This window comes from Littorina saxatilis, linkage group LG17 (assembly GCF_037325665.1).
Source record: "Littorina saxatilis isolate snail1 linkage group LG17, US_GU_Lsax_2.0, whole genome shotgun sequence".
Classification (NCBI taxonomy): domain Eukaryota; kingdom Metazoa; phylum Mollusca; class Gastropoda; order Littorinimorpha; family Littorinidae; genus Littorina; species Littorina saxatilis.
In genome coordinates, this window is record NC_090261.1 from 58,660,064 (window position 1) to 58,677,685 (window position 17,622).

General features: G+C 42.0%; 1 protein-coding gene across 1 annotated transcript in view; it reads right to left on the reverse strand.

Annotated features, from left to right (window-relative positions):
* The window catches only part of LOC138951854 (1-phosphatidylinositol 4,5-bisphosphate phosphodiesterase classes I and II-like), a 140,131-nt gene extending 125,037 nt beyond the window's left edge, over positions 1-15,094 (reverse strand). The window contains exon 1 of the mRNA XM_070323414.1: positions 15,029-15,094. Within this exon, the coding sequence (XP_070179515.1) occupies positions 15,029-15,094 (66 nt within the window). The remainder of the gene's footprint in view (positions 1-15,028) is intronic.
* Between the last annotated feature and the right edge of the window lie 2,528 nt (positions 15,095-17,622).

A 17,622-nucleotide genomic window follows, 5' to 3' on the forward strand; every position in this document is an offset into this window, starting at 1 on the left:
CTTACAAAGGCATAAATGATTTTCTCTCGCCTTTGTAAAGCCCTTCACAGATGGACATTCTTGTCTGTTAAATTTTTGATCGATATTTTTCTCTTTCAGTTTAAACATAAAAGACTCACTGTCTCTCACAGGAAAATGCGACCTGCTTTGAAACAAATGGAAAACTGCCGTTCAAAAAAACAGAAACAAAAACAACACTGAATGGGTTCTTCTGTCTGAAATTGCAGCGGAATCCAGGATGACGTTATTAGTTACAGGGGAAAATGAATTCTTTCTGTGGAAGCCTTGGCACTTACAGAGTACAAGCGAACCAGTTGCATGGCGAGCGAGCGAGTGAGAGAGAGAGAGAGAGAGAGAGAGAGAGAGAGAGAGAGAGAGAGAGGGCGAGAGAAAGAGAGAGAGGGCGAGAGAAAGAGATAGAGCGCGCGAGAGAGAGAGAGAGAGAGAGAGAGAGAGAGAGAGAGAGAGAGAGAGAGAGAGAGAGAGAGAGAGAGAGGCGAAAATACAACATTTAGTCAAGCTGTCGAACTCACAGAATGAAACTGAACGCAATGCAATTTTTCAGCAAGACAGTATACTCGTAGCATCGTCAGTCCACCGCTCGTGGCAAAGGCAGTGAAATTGACAAGAAGAGCGGGGTAGCAGTTGCGCTGAGAAGGATAGCACGCTTTTCTGTACCTTTCTTCGTTTTAACTTTCTGAGCGTGTTTTTAATCCAAACATATCATATCTATATGTTTTTGGAATCAGGAACCGACAAGGAATAAGATGAAAGTGTTTTTAAATTGATTTCGAAAATTTAATTTTGATCATAATTTTTATATTTTTAATTTTCAGAGCTTGTTTTTTGGAATCAGAAAATGATGAAGAATAAGATGAACGTAAATTTGGATCGTTTTATAAAAATTTTTGTTTACAATTTTCAGATTTTTAATGACCAAAGTCATTAATTAATTTTTAAGCCACCAAGCTGAAATGCAATACCGAAGTCCGGCCTTCGTCGAAGATTGCTTGGCCAAAATTTCAATCAATTTAATTGAAAAAAGAGGGTGTGACAGTGCCGCCTCAACTTTTACAAAAAGTCGGATATGACGTCATCAAAGGTATTTATCGAAAAAAAGAAAAAAACGTCCGGGGATATCATTCTCAGGAACTCTCATGTATAAAATTTCATAAAGATCGGTCCAGTAGTTTGGTCTGAATCGCTCTACACACACACACGCACAGACACAGACACAGACACAGACACAGACACACACACACACACACACACACACACACACACACACACACACACACACACACACACACACATATACCACGACCCTCGTCTCGATTCCCCCTCTATTTTAAAACATTTAGTCAAAACTTGACTAAATGTAAAAAGTAAGAGAGAATTGAATTGAATTGAATTGAAATTTATTTTACGAGGGTAATAAGCAATGCATACATGCTTTTTTTCATCCGGCCCTCGCCCACTGAGGGGTAACAAACAAGAAGAAATAGAAGATAAGTTTAACTATAGTACAAATGACATAATTAACATGTCAAGCAACCAATAAGACATGTTAAGATGCATTGTGATTCTTTAGCAATGCTTGAAAATTATATATAACAGAGAAATATTTGTTTGTATAAAAAAAAATTTAAAAAAAATTAAAAACAGAGACAGACAGAGAGAGAGACAGAAAAGGAGACAGAGACAGACAGAAGGGGAGAGAGTATGGTCGCCATCAATCACTGTTTATTAACAGCGCAACAACTCAATTCAGCAGCATTTCTCACATAGCCAGAACAGCATCGCAATCTAGCTTTGTGACTGAACTAATCTAAGGACAGTCTACAGATCTGTGCAGGTTTTTACGTTGGATAAGATCAGCATACTGCAACCATCGCTGAATAACATACAGTGGAATACAAATGCACAGTGTGATCTAAATCCGAACGAGGAAAAGAAAGCATTCCATTTACACAGCCAAAACGCATCAACAGAATACTGCCAGGAGCGAAGTGCTGACAGTTTTCATTCCCTTTCAATGTCCAAACCCCCCTTGCGCTAAAAGCTGCCGAGTTATTTACAGTACAAACTGCGCCTGAGAGACTATTCTGTACAATCTCTTTCTGGAATGAGTTGTCGGGGTCGTGAAACGTACCATATTTCTTCTACTAAAGGTCAGACACCGATTATGATGAGCGCATTTTAGCGTGTTGTGAGCGCGACTTAACTCATTCAATGTATATGTCGTGCCGAATTCACGTCATTGCCGATTCCGCGTAATGGGCAACATTTTTGCCCATTTCGCGTAATCGGCAAAACGCTGCCTAATACGTGAAATCGGCAGCGTTTTGCCGAAATCGCGTAGACGCCTCTAAAACTTGCCTATTTCGCGAATTCGGCAGCCGATTACGCGGAATCGGCAGCCGATTACGCGTAATGGGCAAGTTGTCCATTACGCAAAATCGGCAATAGCAAGTTAAGTGTGCGTGTGTGCGTGCGACGGTACGTGTGTATGTATGTGTGTGTGTGTGTGTGTGTGTGTGTGTTCGATCTCTCTCTCTCTCTCTCTCTCTCTCTCTCTCTCTCTCTCTCTCTCTCTCTCTCTCTCTCTCTCTTTAACAGTGTCAATGACAGTAAAATAGAAAAGAACACGAGCCACACACAGAGTGAACTGTTTGTGAGCATATCATTAGGAAATACTTGTTCTCGTGTGCCCGTAATTGTATTATCAATCAAACAAGGGGCCTTAGTGATTGAAACTCACAAACAATACCAAATTTAAACATGTATACACACTAAACTCACTATTGCCGATTTCGCGTAATGGGCAACTTGCTTATTACGCGTAATCGGCTGCTGAATTCGCGAAATAGGCAAGTTTTAGAGGCGTTTACGCGATTTCGGCAAAACGCTGCCGATTTCACGTATTGGGCAGCGTTTTGCCGATTACGCGAAATGGGCAAAAATGTTGCCCACTACGCGGAATCGGCAATTACACGAATTCGGCACGACATATACATATCCTTACGCAGCGTTCCGGAAACGGGAGAGTCAGCTTCCGCGGCAATCCAGGACTTTTCCTCAATGAATCCGTTGCAACAAGAGACAGGAACGGGAAATACAATAAAGCTTGTTGTCTTATGCGCACACTGGGGAAACTGAATGACATTTTGCTGTATTGCGCATTTATTGGAGAGTGGGGATGGGGAGGGGGGGGGGGGTGTATTGACTTCCTTTGTGCATTCTTAACAGGAAATGGAATAACGCTTGTTGCCGTGTGTGCACATAGGAGAAACTGAATGGCATTTTGCTGTGTTGCGCATTCGTTGGAGAGTGTTGGTGGGGGCTTGTAAATGTATTGACTCTCGTTGTCTTGGGAATTCTTAAGAGGAAATGGAATTACACTTCTTACAGGCTTGTGCATTCATAACAATGGGGTTGCTAATTCAGAGCCAGAACCCTACCCCTTCCTCCTCTGCAGAGAACAACAACCTGCTTCCTCAATCTCGCTGACTTTATTTTTTTGAGTGAGCGTCAGTCTATCGAATATCGGTGGCAAGCCTCTTGGTTGCCATCAAACACACTCCGGGAGAGTTTCCTTTCAATCGTAAAGGTTTAGCATGCGGATTGTTCCCACTCGGAAGAGCATTGAGTAAAGGTAAAATCGCATCGCAAAACGTCAGGAAACAAGGGAGAGTTTCCCTGCAATCGTACAGATTTGGCATGTAAATTGTCCCCACTGTGAGAAGCTTCGAGAAATGGTAAATTCGCATCGCAAAACGCCAGGAAACAATGGAGAATTACCTTTCAATCGTAAAGGTTTGGTACGCGGATTGTTCCCACTAGGAAGAGCACTGAAAAAAGGTAAAATTGCATCGCAAAACGTCAGGAGGGACGCCCGGAAACAAGAGAATTTCCCTGCAATCGTAAAGATTTGGCATGTAAATTGTTCCCACTGTGAGGAGCTTTCAGAAATGGTAAATTCGCATTGCAAAACGTTGCCTGAAACATGGGTGAATTTCACTGCAATCGTAAAGGTTTTGCACTCGGATTGTTCCCACTAGGAAGAGCATTGAGAAAAGGTAAAATCGCATCACAAAACGTCAGCAGTGATGCCTGAAACATGGGAGAATTTCCCTGCAATCGTAAATGTATACCGGCACGGTTGGCCTAGTGGTAAGGCGTCCGCCCCGTGATCGGGAGGTCGTGGGTTCGAACCCCGGCCGGGTCATACCTAAGACTTTAAAATTGGCAATCTAGTGGCTGCTCCGCCTGGCGTCTGGCATTATGGGGTTAGTGCTAGGACTGGTTGGTCCGGTGTCAGAATAATGTGACTGGGTGAGACATGAAGCCTGTGCTGCGACTTCTGTCTTGTGTGTGGCGCACGTTATATGTCAAAGCAGCACCGCTCTGATATGGCCCTTCGTGGTCGGCTGGGCGTTAAGCAAACAAACAAACAAACAAAAATCGTAAATGTTTGGCTCGCGGATTGTTCCCACAAGTAAAAAAAACCCACTGAGAAAGAGGCAATTTAAAACAAAAAAGCAAACAACACACCTACGTTCTAAATAGGTTTAAAACCCGACAAATGTTAATGAAAACATAAACAACTAAAAAGTTTGTTTGATTGATGGCGAAAACAACCAATTGCTCTGAGGAAAGACCAGGCACGTTCAAAATGTTCTTCTTACTGACGTCTCTCGGTATGCTTGGCGTCTCGGTTGCAAAGTTAGTTACCCTGGCGGCCTTGTTTCTCGCCTGAGGGTTACAGGTGCTTCGATTCAGGAAGCTTGGCACAGACTGTTCCCACTGTACCGGGAAACAGGTAACTCTGCTTATTTGACGTCTGTTTACATGACGGGCTTGGTCTGGTGCGGAATATTCCAAGAATGAACGAGGCGAGTGTGTATATACAATGGTCTGATCCGGAATATTCCAAGAATGAACCAGGCAAGTGTGTGCATATCAATAGTCTGATGCGGAATATACCAAGAATAAACCAGGAGCTATACCACTACCTCTTCTGTGTAAGTGGTACGCTTACGATGTTAAATATCTTAAACCAGCCAATGCAAATCACTTGCGAACATCAGACTCGACACTGTTTGTTTGTTTGTTTGCTTAACGCCCAGCCGACCACGAAGGGCCATATCAGGGCGGTGCTGCTTTGACATATAACGTGCGCCACACACAAAACAGAAGTCGCAGCACAGGCGTCATGTCTCACCCAGTCACATTATTCTGACACCGGACCAACCAGTCCTAGCACTAACCCCATAATGCCAGACGCCAGGCGGGGCAGCCACTAGATTGCCAATTTTAAAGTCTTAGGTATGACCCGGCCGGGGTTCGAACCCACGACCTCCCGATCACGGGGCGGACGCATTACCACTAGGCCAACCTTGCCGGTACTAGACTCGACACTGATGAAGCGGTGGGGGAGACTGTCTGGATAAAAACATTACCTATCTCGCTTTGGGAACGATTCGTCATCTCTTAATTATGATTGTTCCGGAGACTGGCATATCATGGATACATTTATACTTCAGACGACACCGCTAACCTATGTCGCTTTGAGAACAATTCTAGGTGTGTGTGTGTGTGTGTGTGTGTGTGTGTGTGTGTGTGTGTGTGTGTGTGTGTGTGTGTGTGTGTGTGTTTATGTCGTAATGTGTGTGCGTGCGTTCGTGAGTGCGTGCGTGCGTGCGTGTGTATGTGCGTGTGTGTATATACGTGCGTGCGTGTGTTTGTGTGTGTCTGTGTCTCTCTCTGTTTGTTTCTGTATGTGTACGTGTGTGCAGACGCGTGCTTGCTCGGCACTCAAACAGACACACCAAAAAAGACCAGACACGAAAAACAACATCATCCCACTACTACAACCAGGACTGTTGCAAATCCACTGCCACTCAGTGATAATAAGTTTGACCCGACCAGAGACTATGGAGTGCACCCGACTGACGATAGAGGTTATGTAATGCCAGCAACCAGGCATCAGTGGAAAGTTGTTCAATGCAACAGGGACCCTCCATTTCATTTTTTTCATTTTCATTACTTTATTGTCCCATTGCTGGGAAATTCGGGTCGCTTCCTCCCAGTGGAAAGCTAGCAGCAACGGAGTCGCGCTACCCAGGTGTCTGCGTGTTTAGGTGTATTCAGCCACCTGCACTTATGGCAGAATGACCAAGGTCTTTTACGTGCCATTGTGATGACACGGGGGTGGGACATGGCTTCCGTCTCTGGGTCTGCACATAAAGTTGACCCGTGTCCGTCCCGGCCCGAATTCGAACCTGCGACCTTTCGATCACAAGTCCAGTGCTCTACCAACTGAGCTACCGGGCCCCCCAAGCTTCCAATGCAGCCACAATAAAACAACAACCACTGTACAGCTAAACCTTCACCCTACAGAGGAACCTCCCTTTCACACACACACAAAAAAAGAAGAAGAAAAGTGAACAATCAGGACTTAAGGAGGGAGTTTTAACATGATTTAATTTGCAGACGTTGTGAACAGAGCATCTGAGGGGACAGCTAGGGTCTTAAAAGGGGTTTTTAAGAGGCGGGGGTGGATGAGGGTGTGGTGGTGGGTGTCGGAGGGGGTCTTAAAAGGGGGGGTCCCAGCTCGCAGCCCCCCCCCCCCCCCCTAGCACCCCACTGACGCAGCGGCCGCCAGGTCGACCAAGCGGTAAATCGATAGGTGGCGAAAAATGTCATTAGCCGTCAGAGGTTCATGCCAAATTGCTCGCATTCTTCGCCTCAGCCACCCACCAACACCCACCCGTCTAGATTGGGCTGTGCTGTGCGGGTCGTGATAGTGGGGCACTGTGTGTTTGTTGTCTTGTTCTTTGCGTGACAGTCTCTGGACGGTCGGTATTTCCTATCGCCGAAGCTACACTGTCAGAATGACAATTAATAAGCTTATAAAGGCTTAATTAGCAGTGAGGAAAGTATTTCAGTTTTGAAATGGGAACATGGTACGCATTTCCGCCTTCGGGATCCCCACCATCCCCAATGTCAACAGAGAGAAAGATAGATATATCTTTTGGCTTTAGGAATGTGTGGAAACATTTGTGTTGGTGAGTGTGCACGTGTGTTTGTGTGTATAACATTTGTTTCTGTGTGTGTGAGTGTGTGTGTGTGTGTGTGTGTGTGTGTGTGTGTGTGTGTGTGTGTGTGTGTTTAAGATAGATATCTCTTTCCCTCCACCCATGGCCCACGCATCTCTCAAACCCAGAAATCCCAACACAATATATTCGGTCAAATACCACGTGCGTAGAACCATCATTTTTCAACACGCGCAATTCCTCAGTCTGCTTTCTGGGAGCAGCGGTATGTAATGAATGCACCTGAAGCTGATCGTCTGTTATTCTGCTGAGTGCTCCGATTTTTGTCTTTTGTTTTTTTATTATGATTTTTAGTTTTATTGATGTTTTGTCTTTGTTGTTTCCCCGGAGACTATCTTACTCGTGTCAGGCTTTGACAAGCTGAATGGCCTCGTCGAAGAGAAAACTCGATTTCAATGTACGGATTTAAGCGACGCATTGATTTTCGGCTTTTTTGTACTTTATCAACCTTGTTCACTCGTCACTGCGTGTTAATAATGATATTATTTTTACTTCGTTTCGCTGTTAGTGATTTGTAAAAGCGAAGCACTGTTACTTCGCTGTATGAGTGTATATATCCTGAAACACACACACACACACGCACACACACACGCACACACACACACACACACACACACACACACACACACACACACACACACACACACGATGTATAACACAGCGCTAGAATGTCATTGTGGTCTAAAGACACAAAATTAATACAGGATGCGGTAACTGACATTTGACATTTGGTTTGGCACCTCTCCCCAAGGCAACTTATTGCCACAGGCACAAGAATCCGCTGAATACCGGTATCCTTCAACTCCTTCCAATCCTGTCTCAGTCTTATGAAGATTGTACTAGTATAGGACGAGGGGAGAGCGGGGTGGTGACCGGACAGATGATTACCTCGCCGGCATTCATCGACGATTTTGAGATAGGTTCTTGATTTGTATCATAAGTGTTTGTCTGTCGGTTTACTTTAAAAGACCACTGGGTCGACGTACAGTGTATATGTAACTGTTTTTTGTCAATAATTAAACGTTCAAATAACCTACAATTCTTGTTTTTTAATTGTGAATTTTGAATCGTTAGCAGTCTATATCTGTATTTGGATTCTTGGACAGATGGACTTGCAAGCCCCTACCGTGCATCCTGCGATCAACTCTTTCTGTAAATATCCACCTTCAACATTTTCTCTCTTTTTTCGCAATGTGTAAACAAAACAGTTAGTGAGTTACTAACATGAATTTATTCCTGTCTAATCCAAATGTGCAGTCTGTAAATGTCGACCGTGTGCGATATAAACGACGAAAAAGACGGACACAAGAAATCACGTCATCTGCCATATATATTACAAGGCTGGTTCAAATCTGACAACTAGCTTCTAATGACTCCAAAAGCAGCTGTCGTCTGCGACTAATTGTAACCCATCTCTTTGCGATTGATACCTGGGATTTTCCAAAAAAAGACACACACACACACACACACACACACAAACAAACAAAGTCACACACCAACAAACAAAGTCACACACACACAAAGACACACACACTGACACACATTTCTCCACATATTCCTACAGCCGAAAGATTTCAGTATAATTTGGCATGGTAGTGCTACTAAAATTTCCTCTTCGTATCCCAGTGCCTGTGTGCATTACCTTGACACGAGATTGGCTCGGCAACATTTGTATAATTTCATTGCCGTCGTCCTAGCGAGATATCTCTGCCGTAACTCACAGAGACAGTTATGTTTGCCTTCCAAAATAAATACATTTGACAAGGTCAACGTACGACCAAAAAAACCGAAGAGAAAGAGAGAGAGAGAGAGAGAGAGAGAGAGAGAGAGAGAGAGAGAGAGAGAGAGAGAGAGAGAGAGAGAGAGAGAGAGAGAGAGAGAGAGAGAGAGAGAGAGAGAGAGAGAGAGTTTATTCAGTTTTAGGCCAGAGCCCCTTCTGAAGGGTATGCGCCCATATACAACATAATCATAGTAAAACATTGTGTTTCATAAATGACCCAAATTTGTACACATCAAACAGTAATAGAGGAGAGAGAGAGAGAGAGACATAGAGAGAGAGAGAGAGTCAGAGAGAGAGAGAGAGAGAGAGAGATCCAGAGAGAGAGAGAGAGAGAGAGAGAGAGAGATAGAGAGAGAGATATAAAGAGGGAGGAAGAGAGAGAGAGATATAAAGAGAGAGATATAAAGAGAGAGATATAAAGAGAGAGATAAAGAGAGAGAGAGAGAGAGAGAGAGAGAGAGAGAGAGAGCGCGAGAGATCAGAACTGATGTGTTGCTGCCACCAAGGTCTTGAAGTGTCTAATCAAAGCGGAAATTCCCGTTAAAAGTGTTTATCCCTAGTTTCCACGGACTGTTCTGATCTCCAGTAGAAAATGTAACAAGTCGCGTAAGGCGAAAATACAATATTTAGTCAAGTAGCTGTCGAACTCACAGAATGAAACTGCAATGCCATTTTTCAGCAAGACCGTATACTCGTAGCATCGTCAGTCCACCGCTCATGGCAAAGGCAGTGAAATTGACAAGAAGAGCGGGGTAGTAGTTGCGCTATAAAGAAGGATAGCACGCTTTTCTGTACCTCTCTTTGTTTTAACTTTCTGAGCGTGTTTTTAATCCAAACATATGATATCTATATGTTTTTGGAATCAGGAACCGACAAGGAATAAGATGAAAGTGTTTTTAAATTGATTTCGACAATTTAATTTTGATAATAATATTTATATATTTAATTTTCAGAGCTTGTTTTTAATCCGAATATAACATATTTATATGTTTTTGGAATCAGCAAATGATGGAGAATAAGATAAACGTAAATTTGGATCGTTTTATTAATTTTTATTTTTTTTTTTACAATTTTCAGATTTGTAATGCCCAAAGTCATTAATTAATTTTTAAGCCACCAAGCTGAAATGCAATACCGAAGTCCGGGCTTCGTCGAAGATTACTTGACCAAAATTTCAACCAATTTGGTTGAAAAATGAGGGCGTGACAGTGCCGCCTCAACTTTCACGAAAAGCCGGATATGACGTCATCAAAGACATTTATCAAAAAAATGAAAAAAACGTTCGGGGATTTCATACCCAGGAACTCTCATGTCAAATTTCATAAAGATCGGTCCAGTAGTTTAGTCTGAATCGCTCTACACACACACACACACACACACAGACACACAGACACACACACACACGCACATACACCACGACCCTCGTTTCGATTCCCCCTCGATGTTAAAATATTTAGTCAAAACTTGACTAAATATAAAAATGATATGTCATTGCAATAATTATACTTCTTAACTTTGTCTACGATATCTAAAATGGAGGTTCCAGACGCGTACTGGTAGTGGCGAGTAAGGTAAGCTAAGGTCTCTATACTTAAAATCCTCATTTTTACGTTACATAATTATTGGCAAAGGTCTGTGTCAATCAAGAAAAAATCCAAAAAACAAAGAGACTGCCAACGTTCCAAAATTCAGAATCAAAATACAAGAAAGGTAAGTTCTTGGAACGTTGTTATTGACAACATGTCTTGTTTTTTTAATTCTGTGTCAATCAAAGCATGTTGAATAACCTATTTCCTACATTAAATCACGATAAAGCAGTTTTTAAATGAAACAGTAGATCTATACAAATCCTCCCCAACACAATAATATACTTCTTGTAGCAAGCAAGTACAAAGTGCGAAGCCAATTACAGAATAGAGGTCAAGGACAATCACCAAACGCGGGTAGGGTTTTGGGCGGATCGTCATCAGTAGACGACACCTGCTTTTTGAGTAGAAAAAAAAGTACTTTGACCTTTGGGAAGGAGGTGGGGGGGGGGGGTGGGTTGGGTGGTGGTGGTTCATATGGAATGGATCGGCGTTGCGCTGCTGTGAATGGTTACAGTATGATCTTGTCCGATACATGTAAAAGCCTGGACGGATCTGTGGTGGTTTACATAAGAAGATGGTTTACACGCGAAGGAAGGTACCGGGTTTCAGTGGAAATCATTCCTCAAGCCTGTCTTATCTTTCAACACAACTGACATGACAGTGAAGTGCAAATCATTTCGCAAGCACGTGCAACCCGATAGTAGAACAAGTCGCGTAAGGCGAAATTACAACATTTAGTCAAGCTGTCGAACTAACAGAATGAAACTGAACTCACTGCATTTTTACAGCAAGAGCGTATACTCGTAGCATCGTCAGTCCACCGCTCGATGCAAAGGCAGTGAAATTGACAAGAAGAGCGGGGTAGTAGTTGCGCTGAGAAGGATAGCACGCTTTTCTTTATCTCTATTCTTTTTGACTTTCTGAGCGTGTTTTTAATCCAAACATATCACATCTATATGTTTTTGGAATCGGAATCAGGAACCCAAAAGGAATAAGATGAAATTGTTTTTAAATCGATTTCGGAAATTTTATTTTAATAATAATTTTTATATTTTTACTTTTCAGAGCTTGTTTTTAATCCGAATAAAACATATTTATATGTTTTTGGAATCAGAAAATGATGAAGAATAAGATGAACGTAAATTTGGATCGTTTTAGAAACAAATTATTTTTTTTACAATTTTCAGATTTTTAATGACCAAAGTCATTAATTAATTTTTAAGCCACCAAGCTGAAATGCAATACCAAAGTCCGGCCTTCGTCGAAGATTGCTTGGCCAAAATTTCAATCAATTTGATTGAAAAATGAGGGTGTGACAGTGCCGCCTCAACTTTTACAAAAAGCCGGATATGACGTCATCAAAGGTATTTATCGAAAAAACGGAAAAAAAACGTCCGGGAATATCATTCCCAGGAACTCTCATGTCAAATTTCATAAAGATCGGTCCAGTAGTTTGGTCTGAATCGCTCTACACACACACACGCACAGACAGAGATACACACGAGTGTATACACACACACACATACACCACGACCCTCGTCTCGATTCCCCCTCTACGTTAAAACATTTAGTCAAAACTTGACTAAATGTAAAAAGCAGACCGAATCCCGCACGCCGCCAGGGAATAAATCATGATCATCTGACAGAATATCCTTCCCCGATGCTTGACCAGCGTGCAAGCAAACCTCACATTAGACGCTTCCTAGGCCTCCATCAATGAAACCTCACGGCTGCAAAAATCAATGGGAAGACGAGATTAACACCCGTTCTGTGTGACGGCACTCTGCGGCGGTCGGCTGGCTAGCTGGCGAAGGAACACTGGGAGAATGTCTTGTTTTCATGCGTGCATGCAACTCATTACTCAAGCTATAGTCTTCGGTTAAACCGTGCGGCAAAACATGATAACTGTCTGTGTGTACTTTAAAGGCATGTTTGTTATGTACATAGGCCTTGCGATAAAACATGACATCCGTCTTGCGTGTACGTTAAATGGATGTTCGTTGTTTACATACACCGTGCGATAAAACATGACAACTGTCTGGGTGTACTTTAAAGGCCTTTTAGATTTGTACATACACCGAGCGATACAACATGACATCTGTCTTGGGTTTAATGGGTGTTCGGTGTTTATATATATATATATACTAGATGATTACCCGCTTCGCCGGGTACCGGTTTCGCCGGGAAGAAGTAGAGCCGAATACCAGGCTGCGCCTGGGAGCCGGGTGTACGCCGGCTTCGCCGGCGCACGAAGGAAAGGAGATAAACGCGCAAAACACTGGAGACCTTCTAAAAATAGTAACGTGCAGTGACCTTCTAAAAATAGTAACGTAGTAACGGGAATATGGATTGACGCCACACGGAGGAAGGGAGATAATCGCGGCTGAAAACACTGGAGAAGATAAGGAAGAGTTACTGGTAGTGGATCCCGACAAAAAAACAAAACAAAACAAAATCGGTTCAGCGCGCACAGCGCTGCGCGCTGAGAGCACGTGTTGAAATATCTCATCGATGAGGTTGTGTCCGGGGTGTAGCTGAATACGGACTCCAAATTTGAAAAAGATCCACCGAGAACTTTGGCCGTGCATCGCGGACACACACACACACACACACACACACACACACAGACAGACAGACAGACAGAGACAGATAGACACAAGTCGTATATATATATATACCATAAGCCGAGACAACTGTCTAGGGTGCGCTTTAATGGATGTTCGATGTATACATACACCGTGCGACAAAACATAATATCGGCCGTGGGTGTACTTTTAGAATGAATGTTCGATGTAAACATAACACCGTGCGACAAAACATAATATTGGCCGTGGGTGTACTTTTAGAATGAATGTTCGATGTAAACATTCAAGGTACGATGAAACATTATTACTGTCTGTACTTTTATGGCATGTCATGATCAATGTGTGTGTGTGTATGCACTTTTGACCTGATCTGTTTAGCTGCTAAGTAAAAGGTTGCTGACATCTTAATTGTATCAAACTATAATGCACTTTTGTGTTATTGACAGTATGTGTGAATGCACGTTTGTGTTATGACACAAAATGATCGAGGCAACCACTTCTAAAACGGTTTTTCCCAACAACATAAATCAAGTCGGGTAAAACAATACCAATTACATTCACTCAATCTGTCGGCCTAACAGAACGAAACTGACCACTCCCAATCAGTAAGTCTTTGCCGAGTCCTGGTTGACCGACACCTGTCGACCGAGAGAGGTCAGCTGTAAACTTAATTTGCATAAAACGGGTTTTCCTTATTTTGGAGCACAATTTCAAACCATACTCAACATATATATATTCAGGGGGAAAACGATACAATGAAATCATGTTTGTGTTGGCATATAATGATATATAATGCAACTTTTATTTAACCGCAAAATTATGATCAGCAATTGTTTAAGCTGTCTAGAATTACAGTGCTATAGTCAAGAATCGGTCAAAGAATGTCTGACGAAAGTTTTGATCTATTTGATGTTTAAAAAATGCGATCGCCACAGTGCAGCCTCGACTTTTTTTTATCGAACGAATATGACGTCATCTGAGACATGCATCTCAAAATGGGGAAAAAATGGTAAGGTGTGGATATTATGTGGAAGAATTCATATAAATGTTAAATTTCCATGCAGATAAGTAGTGTAGTTTTCCGTGATTGGCTTCACACACACACACACACACACACACACACACACACACACACACACACACACACACACACACACACACACACGCGAGGCGCGCGTGCACACACACACCTCCCTCTCAATTCCCAGTCTACGGCAAAACATAATAGATAATAGCTTTTGGCTGAATGTAAAAAATATGACCGCCTACATCAATACCGTCCCCAACAGCAATTAGATTACAGCACGACAATCATTCAAAACAAGACAAAACACATGTTAATTATGTAATATCTCTAACATAACAAATCTGACCAATCAATCAACCAGTTGGTCTGACTGGCTGTTATTACAACTTCCGGTATTATCCGCTTCTGGCCGAAATATTACCGGAAATCATCGACCAACGCGAGTTACGTGATAGTATGGCTGCACTTTTCACTGTTGATGCGTTACGTCGGTTTACGTCGTACCAAGCTCAAACAACGGATTGTCATACCAATCTTCTGCTGCAGGGCAAAAAAACCAAGATGTAACACACACACACACACACACACACACACACACACACACACACACACACACACACACACACACACACACACACACACACACACACACACACACACACTCATTGGTAAAGCTACATAAACAGAGCGGCCTACATCCAACACAATATGCCAGACTATCTTGCAACTAAATGGTTAATATCATCCACGACGATATCACGCACATGTGCCGTCACGTGCACTGCACACATTTATGATGTTCAACACGCAGTTGTCAGTGCTGATAATATAAAATGTTTCAGCTGGCCTTAGGAAAAACTTCTGCGGACATAATTATAAGAATGGCTAGGCGGTAAGTATCACGAGATACACAATAACATACAACTTACCTTCGGTACCCTTGCGTATTTTCCCGTCCTTGTGTCCCTGATCAGCGCAATATCCAAGCAATCCATTTCCTGAAACAAGATGCACTGCACTTAAAACTTTCAACTGATTGATCTGTGTGAAAATGTTCTCAGCGCTGCCTCCTTCAGCACGCGCGGGTTGTTGATGCTGAACAGATAGTCGAAGCTGACTCCTTGCAGACTGCTGTTTCAGTTAAAAATCAAGCTTAACTTGAACAAAAAAAACGTACACCACTTCTTCTCCGCAAAATAGTTGGTTGTTACTGCAAACATGATTCAAATATGGCATCAAACAACAATAACAAAGTAACAAAAGACACATACATCACCGCAGGTATGCATAGTGTCAATTAAAACACCTTAACTAGCGGGACTGTTGCATACGGCGAGCCCAAAAAAGTGATTGAAATAATCGCGAACGTCATGCAAATGCGTGTGTGCGTGCGTGCGTGTGTGTGTTTGCGCGCGCGCGCGTTCGTGCGTGTGTGTGTGTGTTTGAGTGTGGAGGAATGAATTTTACAGGTCGACACTAGTGTCAGTTACGAAATAAAGTCAAGAACAAAAATCAAACTATGCACAGAAAGAAGCTAGGCCGATGAATTTTTTTTTTTATTGTTCAAGTTGAAGAATTCTTTTATGCCTTGCAAATTCCTGGACGTATATAATATATATATACTATATATATGTGCACGTCCTAGATACTGGGAAATACTATGGGTTGTCAACTTTGAATGACTGTCACAATATCTCTGAGCAATGGATGACAAAGGGGATGCTTTGATGTCAAAGGGGATGGATTTGACTTACTGTAACAACCAAGTTTGGGTTTCCAAACATTGCTGTGGGTTTTAAACGATTTAATTTTTAGCCAAAATGCCCCCAAAACAGCACCTAAAACTGGGACAAAAATACACCAGTCTGTGTTGCAGCTGTACATAATGGAGAATAAAGCTCTGTGAATTTTATTGTGATGTTTATGGGTCAGCTGAAGGATTATTCTCGACATACACACTCAAGAATTACATCTATTTTTCTTCTTCTGGGAGTTTGATCGGCAAAGAAAACACGTAATCGTGGGTTACCGTCGTTTCCGGTTTCAACTTCATCAAAAAATGCGATCTGCTGAACAAAGGAAACCTCAAAGTTATTCAAAGTCATTATTTATTTATTTCAACAACATTTAGGTTTTCAAAACACAGCACTACGGTAGGAAACAAATTTATTTCAGCTTATAATCGCGCTTGAATGTACCCCACCCTTGTTTCGTTTCCATCTGTAACCCACGAAAGCATGGCCACAGCAGACGACAAATCCCGCATTGCCTATCACACACGCGTTGTGAGATCGCGGGAACACCGTCGAAAGTTCCATTCATGACGTTTGACCCGGTCATGTGAATAGACAATGAGAATTTATCCACCCAATCGTATTCGTTTCCGGTTTTTGAGACGTAACTCACGACAGACCACGCTGTATCTTTACTGTTTGAGACCTGTAAAATCTTTTTTGACAATTGTAGCATATATTCATCGACGAATTTTGCGATATTTTGCTGATTAAAGCTTGATCTGGTGCAAAGTTTGAGCAGCACATGTGTTCTCATGATCGGCGCCATTATGAAATTTTCGATTCTTCTGCAACGCACGATCGACAATCGATTAATTCTCTCATTTAGGATTGTCGCTTATGGAAACTTGAAAATTTCAAACTTTCATGTATGCATAGTTATTTATCTATGTAGTCCACATGCAATAATCAAGTTTTAGTTCTTTTCTTTGGAAATAAAAGACATTACGAACTATGGTTTCCATGTAACTCACGACAGTATTATCTCTATACACATAAACCCAGTGAGCACAGATCGAAAACTTTTTGCTCACTTAAATCTTTCTATCATGTATTAAAACCCAAAAGGGTGCCCAAAACGCTAGTTGCTACATTTGACCTACAAGAAAAACTTTTGCACCTGGAAATTGCGTGGGTTACGGTTTCCACTTTCTACTTCGATCTAGTTAACTTATGGAAACTTGTAATTTCAAACTTTCATGTTTGCATATTTATTTATCAATGTTGTCCACATGCAAATTGCAATAATCAAGTTTTAGTTCTTTTCTTTGGAAATAAAAGACATTACAAACTATGGTTTCCATGTAACTCACGACAGTATTATCTCTATACACATAAACCCAGTGAGCACAGATCGAAAACTTTTTGCTCACTTAAATCTTTCTATCATGTATTAAAACCCAAAAGGGTGCCCAAAAGGCTAGTTGCTACATTTGACCTACAAGAAAAACTTTTGCACCTGGAAATTGCGTGGGTTACGGTTTCCACTTTCTACTTCGATCTAGTTAACTTATGGAAACTTGTAATTTCAAACTTTCATGTTTGCATATTTATTTATCAATGTTGTCCACATGCCACATGCAATAACTGAGCTAAAGTTCTTTCCTGTGGGATATTGAAGCCTAAAGTATAGTGGAAACCATGTAACCCACGACATAGAGCGTACTGCATGTGTCTAATTGTCATTTCTAAAGAAACCCCGATATGAAAGGTCCTCTCTTTGACAGAAA